Source organism: Somniosus microcephalus, chromosome 4 (genome assembly GCF_052327205.1).
Source record: "Somniosus microcephalus isolate GS21.2 chromosome 4, FLI_Smic_1.0, whole genome shotgun sequence".
NCBI lineage: Eukaryota > Metazoa > Chordata > Chondrichthyes > Squaliformes > Somniosidae > Somniosus > Somniosus microcephalus.
The window spans coordinates 23272500-23285487 of record NC_140990.1 but is presented as its reverse complement, the minus strand read 5'-3'; the positions used below and the strand labels follow the sequence as shown (position 1 = coordinate 23285487).

Here is a 12988-nt window from a genome sequence, read left to right as displayed (position 1 = left end):
CGATAAGATCGCCTCTCATTCTTCTGAACTCCAATGAGTAGAGTCCCAACCTACTCAACCTTTCCTCATACGTCAACCCCCTCTGGAATCAACCGAGTGAACCTTCTCTGAACCGCCTCGAGAGCAAGTACATCTTTTCTTAAATATGGAAACCAAAACTGCACGCAGTATTCCAGGTGTGGCCTCACCAATACCCTGTATAACTGCAGCAAGACTTCCCTGTTTTTATACTCCATCCCCCTTGCAATAAAAGCCAAGATTCCATTGGCCTTCCTGATCACCTGCTGCACCTGCATACTAACTTTTTGTGTTTCATGCACCAGGAACCCCAGATCCCTTTGTACTGTAGCACTTTGCAGTTTCTCTCCATTTAGATAATAACTTGCTCTTTGATTTTTTCTGCCAAAGTGCATAACCTCACACTTTCCAACATTATATTGCATCTGCCAAATCTCTGCCCACTCACTTAGCCTGTCTATGTCCTTTTGCAGGTTTTTGATGTCCTCCTCACTCACTGCTTTCCCTCCCATCTTTGTATCGTCAGCAAACTTGGATATGTTGCACTCGGTCCCTTCCTCCAAATCGTTAATATAGATTGTAAAGAGTTGGGGTCCCAGCACTGACCCCTGCGGAACATAAGAACATAAGAAATAGGAGCAGGAGTAGGCCAATCGGCCCCTCGAGCCTGCTCCGCCATTCAATAAGATCATGGCTGATCTGATCCTAACCGCCAATCCACTATCACAGAACCATCTCCTGAATATAACAGAATTAGACACACGAAATAGGAGCAGGATCAGGCTACACAGCCCCTGGGCCCGCTCCGCTACCCACAGGGCCATGACCAATCCGAACCTAGACTCATGTCCAAATTCCTGCCCGCTCCCCGTAACCCTTAATTCCCTTTACTTCTAGGCAACTGTCTATTTCTGTTTTAAATTTATGTAATGATGTAGCTTCTACAGCTTTTTGGGGCAGCATATTCCATGGACCTACCACCCTCTGAGTAGTTCCTCCTCATCTCAGTTTTGAAAGAGCAGCCCCTTATTCTAAGACTATGCCCCCTAGTTCTAGTTTCACCCATCATCGGGAACATCTTCCCCGCATCCACCCGATCCAACCCCTTCACAATCTTATATGTTTCAATAAGATCGCCTCTCATTCTTCTGAACTCCAATGAGTAGAGTCCCAATCTACTCAACCTCTCCTCATATGTCCATCCCCTCATCCCCGGGATTAACCGAGTGAACCTTCTTTGTACTGACTCGAGAGCAAGTATATCCTTTCTTAAGTATGGACACCAAAACTGTACGCAGTATTCCAGGTGCGGTCTCACCAATACCTTGTACAACTGAAGCAATACCTCCCTATTTTTATATTCTATCCCCCTAGCAATGAAAGCCAACATTCCATTGGCCTTCTTAATCACTTGCTGCACCTGCATACTAACCTTTTGAGTTTTGTGCACCAGGACCCCCAGATCCCTTTGTACTTCAGTACTTTCCAGTTTCTTGCCATTAAGATAATAACTTGCTCTACGATTTTTCCTGCCAAAGTGCATAACCTCACACATTCCAGTATTGTATTCCATCTGCCAAATCCCTGCCCACTTACTTAGCCTGTCGATGTCCCCTTGCAGGTTTTTTATGTCCTCCTCACTCACTACTTTCCCTCCCGTCTTAGTATCATCTGCAAACTTTGATATGTTACACTCGGTCCCCTCCTCCAAATCGTTAATATAGATTGTAAAGAGTTGGGGACTGATGAGCTATCAATTACTCATAAAAGAGTGAGAGTTAAGAGAGTAACTAAAGGCTTTTATTAACAAAAGAATGAAGGTCTGCCTCGAGTGGTCGACCGGTCCAGAAATACAAAGGGCTGGGGAGCAGTCACCTTTATACTAGGACTTGTGGGAGGAGTCAGCCGAGGCATGTCCAGGCATGAACACAGTGGAATACAAACAGTGGTTTACCACATTCACCCCTTGTTTAAAATTGAGTCCGGCGGGGTGAGGTGTATTAAAAGTTAGTGTATTGGAGTCTCTCCGGAGGTCTTGTCTGCCGCTGTGATCGGCGTGGCGACGGCAGGGGTAGTGGAGCTTCCGGCGTCGAGTCCTGCGTAGGCTGTGGCACAGGCGTGTCGTCCTCGTAGATGTCGGGCGGGTCGCGGGGCCCAGGCCTGCCGTCTGCTGGGGCTGGATATCGGGTCGTGGGGGGGGTGGTAGTGAGTAGTGGGTTACTGCGGCCCCCGAGGGTGCAAGGTCTCTTATGGAGCCTGTGTCCTCCCGCCCGTCCGGGTATGCAATGTAAGCATACTGGGGGTTGGCGTGGAGGAGGTCGACCCTCTCGACCAGGGGGTCTGTTTTATGGGTCCTCATGTGTCTTCTCAGCAGGACCGGCCCTGGGGACGTCAGCCATGGCGGTAGCGATGTCCCCGATGCGGACTTCCTTGGGAAGACAAACATTTTCTCATGAGGGGTGGCGTTAGTGGCAGTGCAGAGCAGTGACCGAATAGAGTGTAGCGCATCGGGGAGCACATCCTGCCAGCGGGAGGTTGGAAGGCCCCTAGACTTTAAGGCTAGCAGGGCGGCCTTCCAAACTCTCGCATTTTCTCTTTCCACCTGTCCGTTCCCCCGGGGGTTGTAACTGGTGGTCCTGCTTGTGGCAATACCCCTAGTTAGCAGGTACTGACGGAGTTCGTCGCTCATAAACGATGAGCCCCGGTCGCTATGGATATAGCTGGGGAAACCGAACAGGGTGAAGAGGTCGTTCAGACATTTAATGACCGTGGCACTGGTCATGTCCGGGCAAGGGATGGCGAACGGGAAACGGGAGTACTCATCAATAATATTGAGGAAGTACACATTGCGGTCGGAGGAGTGGAGAGGCCCTTTAAAATCAACGCTCAGGCGCTCGAAGGGGCGAGTGGCTTTTATCAGGTGGGCCCTGTCTGGTCTATAAAAGTGCGGTTTGCACTCAGCGCAGACTTGGCAGTTCCTGGTCATGGTCCTGACCTCCTCAATAGAGTAAGGCAGGTTGCGGGCCTTGATGAAGTGGAAGAACCTGGTGACCCCCGGGTGGCAGAGGTCATTGTGGAGGGCCCGCAGTCTATCGATCTGCGTGCTGGCGCAGGTGCCACGCGATAGCGCATCCGGGGGTTCATTGAGCTTCCCGGGCCGGTACAAGATCTCGTAATTGTAGGTGGAAAGTTCGATTCTCCACCTCAAGATCTTGTCATTTTCGATTTTGCCCCTCTGCTTGTTGTTAAACATGAAAGCAACTGAACGCTGGTCAGTGAGCAGGGTAAATCGTTTTCCGGCCAGGTAGTGCCTCCAATGACGCACAGCCTCCACAATCGCCTGGGCCTCCTTCTCAACAGCGGAGTGTCTGGTCTCCGGGCCTTGGAGGGTTCGTGAAAAGAAGCCCACGGGTCTCCCCGCCTGATTGAGGGTAGCGGCCAGGGCAAAGTCGGACGCGTCGCTTTCCACCTGGAAGGGGATGGATTCGTCCACTGCGTGCATGGTGGCTTTGGCAATGTCCTCCTTCATACGGTGGAAGGCTAAGCGGGCCTCTGCCGTCAAGGGAAAAGAGGTGGACTTGATCAGCGGACGGGCCTTGTCCGCATAGTAGGGGACCCACTGGGCGTAATAGGAGAAAAACCCTAGGCACCTCTTGAGGCAGTGGGGCAGTGGGAGTTCCATAAGGGGACGCATCCGGTCGGGGTCGGGGCCGATGACTCCGTGTTCCACAACACAGCCAAGGATGGCGAGGCGGTTTGTGCGGAATATGCACTTCTCCTTGTTATATGTCAGGTTCAGGAGTTGGGCGGTGCGGAGGAATTTTTCGAGGTTTGCGTCATGGATGACCGAGTACACTCGGTGGTTCACTTTGGAGGTCAGGACATCCAGTTTGTCCTCGTCCGATTTGATTGCTGCGGAGGCGGTCAGGAATTTTTCGAAACACTTAAGCCAGTGAGTAAACTTGGTGGATGAGTCCGCCTCCCGATGATCTAAGTCCAGGCATGCTGGTGTGAGGATCTTCTCCATTATAAAAATTTTGTTAATAAAATTGATGCGCTATCAATTACTCATAAAAGACTGAGAGTTAAGAGAGTAACTAAAGGCTTTTATTAACAAAAGAATGAAGGTCTGCCTCGAGTGGTCGACCGGTCCAGAAATACAAAGGGCTGGGGAGCAGTCACCTTTATACTAGGACTTGTGGGAGGAGTCAGCCGAGGCATGTCCAGGCATGTACACAGTGGAATACAAACAGTGGTTTACCACAGGGACCCAGCACTGACCCCTGCGGAACACCACTAGTTACTGATTGCCAGTCTGAGAATGAACCATTTATCCCAACTCTCTGCCTTCTGTTAGATAGCCAATCCTCTATCCATGCCAGAATATTACCCCCAATCCCGTGATTTTTTTTATCTTAAGCAATAATCTTTTGTGTGGCACCTTGTCAAATGCCTTTTGGAAGTCTAAATACACTACGTCCACTGGTTCCCCTTTATCCACCCTATATGTTACTTCCTCAAAGAACTCCAGCAAATTTGTCAAACATGACTTCCCCTTCATAAAACCATGCTGACTTTGTCCTATTAAATTATGATTATCCAAATGTCCTGTTACTGTCTCCTTAATAATGGACTCCAAAATTTTACCGACCACAGATGTTAGGCTAACCGGTCTATAGTTTCCAGCCTTCTGTCTACTGCCCTTTTTAAATAAGGGTGTTACATTAGCAGTTTTCCAGTCTGCCGGGACCTTTGCCGAGTCCAGGGAGTTTTGGAAAATTATTACCAATGCATCCACAATCCCTACCGCCACTTCCCTCAAGACCCTAGGATGTAAGCCATCAGGCCCAGGTGATTTATCCGCCTTGAGTCCCATTATTTTACCGAGTACCACTTCCTTAGTGATTTTGATCATGTTTAGCTCCTCCCCCCCTTTAGCCCCCTGTTTGTCCAGTGTTGGGATATTCTTAGTGTCTTCTACTGTAAAGACTGATGTAAAATATTCATTCAGTGTTTTTGCCATCTCCATATTTCCCACCATTAATTTCCCGGTCTCATCCTCTAAGGGACCAACATTTACTTTAGCCACCCTTTTTCTTTTTATATAACTATAAAAACTCTTACTATCTGTTTTTATATTTTTTGCTAATTTACTTTCATAATCTATCTTCCCTTTCTTAATCAATCTTTTTGTTATTTTTTGCTGTCTTTTAAAGTTTTCCCAATCCTCTATCCTCCCACTAGATTTGGCTACCTTATATGCCCTTGTTTTTAGTCGAATACTATCCTTAATTTCTTTACTTAGCCACGGATGGCTGTCTTTTCTTTTACACCCTTTTCTTCTCAGTGGAATATATTTTTTTTGGAAGTTGTAAAATAACTCCTTAAATGTACACCACTGATCATGTATCGTCTTACCCTTTAATCTATTTTCCCAATCCACTCTACTCAATTCCGCTCTCATACCTTCATAGTCTCCTTTATTCAAGCTTAGCACGCTTGTTTGAGATCCAACCTTCTCACCCTCTAATTGATTATGGAATTCAACCATGTTATGGTCACTCATTCCAAGGGGATCCTTTACTCGGACATTTTTAATTAATCCCGTCTCGTTACACAGGACCAGATCTAAGGTTGCTTGCCGCCTGGTCGGTTCAGTTACATACTGCTCAAGAAACCCATCCCTAATACACTCAATGAACTCATCCTCAAGGCTGCCCTGCCCAATTTGATTTGTCCAATTAATATGATAGTTAAAATCCCCCATAATTATAGATGTTCCCTTACTACAAGCCTCAACTATCTCCGTCCAACAGAGTTGCCACTGTTCGGAGGCCTATAGACTACGCCCACTAGTGTTTTTTTCCCCTTATTATTCCTTACCTCCACCCAAACTGTTTCATTATCCTGATCTTTTGACCCAATATCATTTCTCTGTATTACAGTGATTCCTTCCTTTATTAACATAGCCACCCCACCTCCCCTTCCTTCCTGCCTGTCCTTCCTGATCGTTAAATAACCTGGTATGTTTAATTCCCAGGCATTGTCACCCTGCAGCCATGTTTCTGTAATGGCCACAAGATCATACCCATATGTAGTTATTTGTGCCATTAACTCGTCTATTTTGTTACGAATGCTACGTGCATTCAGATAGAGAACTTTCAAAGATGTTTTGTGACACTTAGTTCCTGCTTTTGCCCTTTTTATTACTTTACCTTTTACTCCATACCTTCTGCCCCTTCCTGACACGCTCTGGTTTTTAATTTCCCCACTGCTACCTAAGTCTATGACCTTCTCTGTTGTCATTTTTATTATTTGCTCTCTAGGAACCTCCCCCCCACTAGTTAGTTTAAAGCCCTCTCTACAACCCTAGTTATATGATCCGCCAGGACTCTAGTCCCAGCACTGGCCAAGTGAAGCCCGTCCCAACGGAACAGCTCCCTCCTGCTCCAGTACTGGTGCCAGTGTCCCAGGAAGCAAAACCCATTTCTCCCACACCAGTCTTTGAGCCACGCATTTAACTCTCTAATTTTATTTGTCCTAGCCAAATTCGCTCGTGGCTCAGGTAATAATCCAGAGATTATTACCCTTGTGGTTCTGCTTTTTAATTTGGCCCCTAGCTGCTCAAACTCCCTCAGCAGAACCTCCTTCCTTGTCCTATCTATGTCGTTGGTACCAACATGGACCACGACAACTGGATCCTCCCCCTCCCACTCCAAGTTTCTCTCCAGTCCAGAGGAGATGTCCTTAACCTTGGCACCGGGCAGGCAACACAGCCTTCGGGACTCTCGCTCTCGGCTGCAAAGAACTCTATCTATCCCCCTAACGATACTATCCCCTACCATTACAACATTTCTTTCAACTCCCCCCACTTGAATGGCCCCCTGCTCCACGGTGCTGTGGCCAGGTTGCTCATCCTCCCTGCAGTCCCTGCTCCTGTCCCCACAGGGAGTAAGAGCCTCGAACCTGTTGGACAAGTGCAAGGGCTGCGGCTCCTCCGACACTACCTCCTGGATCCCTGTACCTGCCTCACTTCTAGTCACACCATCCTGACCCTGGCCACGGACTACATCTGAATTAATTAATCTAATTGGTGTGACTACCTCGTGATACACAGAGTCCAGGTAACTCTCCCCCTCCCTGATGTGTCTCAGTGTTTGAAGCTCGTACTCCAGCTCTTCAACACGGAGCCGGAGTTCCTCGAGCAGCCAACACTTACTGCAAATGTGATCACCGTGAGCATCAATGGTGTCCACCAGCTCCCACATATTGCAGCAGCAACACATCACCTGATCTCCCATTCTATGTAATTAATTAAATTTATTAATATTATTCTTAAATATCCTCTGCCCCGATTCTAGATGGTGAATTTCACACCTTAGAAACTATAAACCAAAGAGATTTAAGCTTAAAAGGGAGAAATACTCACCAACCAATCACTTACCCACTTTCTGGTGACGTCACAGTTGGATTACTTTTTACCTCTCTCCTTCCAGACTGGAGACTGGTCTTACCTGGTCTCTGGGGACTTTTATAGCCCCGCTCTGCCGCTCAGGTTTCCCGCCGACGCTGTGAGGCCTTACCTGGTCTCTGGGGACTTTTATAGCCCCGCTCTGCCGCTCAGGTTTCCCGCCGACGCACTGAGGCCTTACCTGGTCTCTGGGGCTTTTTATAGCCCCGCTCTGCCGCTCAGGTTTCCCGCCGACGCACTGAGGCCTTACCTGGTCTCTGGGGCTTTTTATAGCCCCGCTCTGCCGCTCAGGTTTCCCGCCGACGCTGTGAGGCCTTACCTGGTCTCTGGGGACTTTTATACCCCGCTCTGCCGCTCAGGTTTCCCGCCGATGCTGTGAGGCCTTACCTGGTCTCTGGGGACTTTTATACCCCGCTCTGCCGCTCAGGTTTCCCGCCGACGCTGTGAGGCCTTACCTGGTTTCTGGGGACTTTTATACCCCGCTCTGCCGCTCAGGTTTCCCGTCGACGCACTGGTTACTGATTGCCAGCCCGAGAACGAACCATTTATCCCAACTCTTTGTTTTCTGTTAGATAGCCAATCTTCGACCCAGGCCAGTATATTACCCCCAATCCCGTGATTTCTTATCTTGATCAGTAATCTTTTGTGTGGAACCTTGTCAAATGCCTTTTGGAAGTCCAAATACACTACATCCACTGGTTCGCCTTTATCCACCCTGGATGTTACATCCTCAAAAAATTCGAGCAAATTTGTCAAACATGACTTCCCCTTCGTAAAACCATGCTGACTCTGTCCTGTTAAATTATGTTTATCCAAATGCTCTGATACTGTTTCCTTAATAATGGACTCCAACATTTTGCCAACCACAGATGTTAGGCTAACTGGTCTATAGTTTCCAGCTTTTTGTCTACTTCCCTTCTTAAATAAGGGTATTACATTAGCAGTTTTCCAATCTGCCGGGACCTTTCCTAAGTCCAGGGAGTTCTGGAAAATGATCACCAATGCATCCACAATCCCTACCGCCACTTCTCTCAAGACCCTAGGATGTAGGCCATCAGGTCCGGGGGATTTATCCGCCTTAAGTCCCATTATTTTACTGAGTACCATCTCCTTAGTGATTTTAATCGTGTTTAGCTCCTCCCCGCCATTGCCCCCTGTTTGCCCAGTGTTGGGATATTTTTAGTGTCCTCTACTGTAAAGACTGATACAAAATATTTGTTCAGCGTCTTTGCCATCTCCATGTTCCCCACCACTAGTTTCCCGGTCCCATCCTCTAAGGAACCAACGTTCACTTTAGCCACCCTTTTTCTTTTTATATAGCTGTAGAAACTCTTGCTATCTGTTTTTATATTTTTTGCTAGTTTACTTTCATAATCTATCTTCCCTTTCTTAATTAATCTTTTAGTTATTGTTTGCTGGCTTTTAAATGCTTCCCAATCTTCTATCCTCCCACTAGATTTGGCAAATTTATATGCCCTTGTTTTCAGTCAAATACTATCCTTTATTACTTTACTAAGCCACGGATGGCTGTCTTTTCTTTTACTCCCCTTTTTCCTCAGTGGAATATATTTATCTTGAAAGATGTGAAATATCTCCTTGAATGTAGACCACTGCTCTTGTACCGTCTTACACTTTAATCTGTTTTCCCAGTCCACTTTAGTCAATTCTACTCTCATACCTTCATAGTCTCCTTTATTTAAGCTTAGTACGCTGGTTTGAGATCCAACTCTCTCACCCTCAAACTGAATTTGGAATTCAACCATATTATGGTCACTCATTCCAAGGGGATCCTTTACTAGGACATTTTTTATTAATCCTGTCTCATTACACAGGACCAGATCTAAGATTGCCTGCCCCCTGGTTGGTTCAGTTACATACTGCTCAAGGAACCCATCCCTAATACTCTCTATGAACTCTTCCTCAATGCTTCCATGCCCAATTTGATTAGTCCAGTCAATATGAAAGTTAAAATCCCCCATGATTATAGCTGTTCCCTTATTACAAGCCCCAACTATTTCCTGATTTATACTCTGACCAACAGAGTTGCAACTGTTCGGAGGCCTATAGACTACGCCCATTAGTGACTTTTTCCCCTTATTATTCCTTATCTCCACCCAAACTGTTTCACTATCCTGATCCTTTGACCCAGTATCATTTGACTATTGCAGTGATTCCATCCTTGATTAACATAGCAACCCCACCTCCCTTTCCTTCCTGCCTGTCCTTCCTAATTGTCAAATACCCTTGTATGTTTAGTTCCCAGTCATGATTATCTTGCAGCCATGTTTCCGTAATGGCCACCAGATCATACCCATGTGTAGTTATTTGCACTGTCAACTCGTCAATTTTGTTACGAATGCTGCGTGCATTCAGATAAAGAACTTTCCAATATGTTTTCTGACAATTTATTCCTGCTTTTACCCCTTTTACTACTTTACCTTTATCATTATACATTCTGTCCCTTCCTGACACGCTCTGGTTTTTAATTCCCCCACTGCTACCTTGCTCTATTGCCTTCTCCGCTGTCATTTTTATTTTTTGCTCTCATAAAACCTCCCCCCCACTATTTAGTTTAAAGCCTTCTCTGCAGCCCTAGTACATCTTCTTATGTGGCTCGGTGTCAAATTTTGTTTTATAACATTCCTTAGGACGTTTTACTACATTAAAGGCGCTTTATAAATACAAGTGGTTGTTGTTGTTTCCTGAAACTAATAATAAATTCCCCAGAGGGAAAGAAACTTGTACTTTTACTCCCAAATATTAGAAAGTTTGTTCCACAGAAGCACGGGGTTTATCTGCTTTTATTGATGAATTTAAAAAGTCTCTATTAAAACCTGAGCCAGTGTGTTGTGAGACAAAGAGCCTTGTGTCCAATAAGGGGAATAAAGGCCCACAGCCTCCCCTGGCCCCGGGCCCTGAACAAGGGACTGGAGAAACTCGCTGCCCTGCGGATCAGACAATCAGCTGGCGCTAGTCCCGCCCCTCGGGCTCCCCGATTGGTTGGATGACCCACCCCGTTCGCTCCCTATTGGTCGGAAGCTCCCGTCATTCAGGCCGTGGGCCCGGGTCACGTGCCCATGCGGCGATGACGTCACTGAGGCCCCGGCCACGTGTCGCTGAAGAAGTCTGACCCACTCCGCGAGGCTGAATCAGGTCCGTTCGCTTCCCGGGACCCTCGGACTCCCAGGTTTGTGTTTACCGTCATTTATTTCCCCGTCTCTCTCCGCTCGTCCGTCCAGCTGAGAAAACTTGCTTTCTGCCGGTAATTCCGACTCTTCAACAGTTAACGACCGTTACCCAGAGTGTCGCCCCCGAGCATGCGCACTAGCAGCTGGTTCTGGGACTCTGCTGCCCCCGAGCATGCGCACTAGCAGCTGGTCCTGGGACTCTGCTGCCCCTGAGCATGCGCACGAGCAGCTGGTCCTGGGACTCTACCCCTGAGCATGCCCACTAGCAGCTGGTCCAGGGACTCTGCCCTGAGCATGCCCACTAGCACCTGGTTTTGGGTCGCTGCTGCCCCCGAGCATGCCCACTAGCAGCTGGTCTTGGGTCGCTGCTGCCCCCGAGCATGCCCACTAGCAGCTGGTCCTGGGACTCTGCCCCTGAGCATGCCCACTAGCAGCTGGTCCTGGGACTCTGCCCCTGAGCATGCCCACTAGCAGCTGGTCCTGGGACTCTGGGCCCCTGAGCATGCCCACTAGCAGCTGGTCCTGGGACTCTGCTGCCCCTGAGCATGCGCACTAGCAGCTGGTCCTGGGACTCTGCCCCTGAGCATACGCACTAGCAGCTGGTCCTGGGACTCTGCTACCCCTGAGCATGCCCACTAGCAACTGGTCCTGGGACTCTGCTGCCCCTGAGCATGCCCACTAGCAGCTGGTCCTGGGACTCTGCCCCTGAGCATACGCACTAGCAGCTGGTCCTGGGACTCTGCTACCCCTGAGCATGCCCACTAGCAACTGGTCCTGGGACTCTGCTGCCCCTGAGCATGCCCACTAGCAGCTGGTCCTGGGACTCTGCCCCTGAGCTAGCCCACTAGCAGCTGGTTCTGCGACTCCGCTGCCCCTGAGCATGCCCACTAGCAGCTGGTCCTGGGACTCTACCCCTGAGCATGCGCGTTCTAAACCCCAACAAGAGCGGCGCATGCGGACTTTGAGGTGCCCAGAGAGGAATCTGTCATTTGCCTTTGATCAATAACCCTCATGGTCTTGAGGACCTCCATCAGGCTGGCCCTCATCCTTTGCTGCTTCAGTGCAAAAAAAAGCCCCAAACTTCTCCAATCTCTGTTACTAACTGCTCTTTGGAACAGAGGAGACTGAGGGAGATTTGATTGAGGTGTATAAAATTATGAGGGGCCTGGATAGAGTGGGTAGGAAGGACCTATTTTCCTTAGCAGCGAGGTCAATAACCAGGGGCCATAGATTTAAAGTAATTGGTAGAAGGATTACAGGAGAGTTGAGGAGAACTTTTTTCACTCGGAGGGTGGTCGGGGTCTGGAACTTTCTGCCTGAAAGGGTGGTAGAGGCAGAAACCCGCATCTCAGTTAAAAAGTACTTGGATATGCACATGAAGTGCTGTAACCTGCAGGGCTACGGGCCAAGAGCTGGAAAGTGAGATTAGGCTGGAAAGCTGTTTTTCGGCCGGCTCAGGCACGATGGGCCGAATGGCCTCCTTCTGTGCCCTAAATTTCTGTGATTCTATGATAACCCCTCCATTGTGAGACAGTCTGGGTCAAAATGGAGTGAAAAAGAGAAACAAAGAACTTAAAGAAAAGACTTACATTTATATAGCGCCTTTCACGTCCATCGGACGTCCCAAAGCGCTTTACAGCCAATGAAGTGTAGTCACTGTTGTAATGTAGGAAAACTGGCGGCCAATTTGCGCTCAGCAAGCTCCCACAAACAGCAGTTCCAAAATTCTATAGATTATGGAACAGTTCCTGCAGATTGGAGGGTGGCAAATGTAACCCCGCTATTAGCCTAACATCAGTAGTAGGGAAAATGCTAGAGTCGATTATAAAGGATGTGATAACAGGACACTTAGAAAATATCAACGGGATTAGACAGAGTCAACCTGGATTTATGAAAGGGAAATCATGTTCGACAAACCTGCTGGAGTTTTTTGAGGATGTAACTGGTAGAATAGATAAGGGAGAACCAGTAGATGTGGTGTATTTAGATTTTCAGAAGGCCTTTGATTAAAGTCCCACATAAGAGTTTAGTGTGCAAAATTAAAGCACATGGGATTGGGGGTAATAAACTGGCATGGATTAAAATTGGTTAACAGACAGGAAACAGAGAGTAGGAATAAATGGTTCTTTTTCAGGGTGGCAGGCGGTGACTAATGGGATACCGCAAGGATCAGTGCTTGGGCCCCAGCTATTCACAATATATATCAATGATTTGGATGAGGGAACCAAATGTAATATTTCCAAGTTTGCTGACGACACAAAACTAGGTGGGATTGTGAGTTGTGAGGAGGATGCAAAGAGGCTTCAAGGCG

At 47.9% G+C, this 12988-nt stretch overlaps 1 protein-coding gene across 1 annotated transcript in view; it reads right to left on the bottom strand.

Moving 5' to 3' along the window:
- The window catches only part of LOC147118418 (uncharacterized), a 31123-nt gene extending 19400 nt beyond the window's left edge, over nucleotides 1-11723 (bottom strand). The window contains exon 1 of the mRNA XM_085983909.1: nucleotides 11671-11723. Within this exon, the coding sequence (XP_085840035.1) occupies nucleotides 11671-11723 (53 nt within the window). The remainder of the gene's footprint in view (nucleotides 1-11670) is intronic.
- Nucleotides 11724-12988: the final 1265 nt, after the last annotated feature.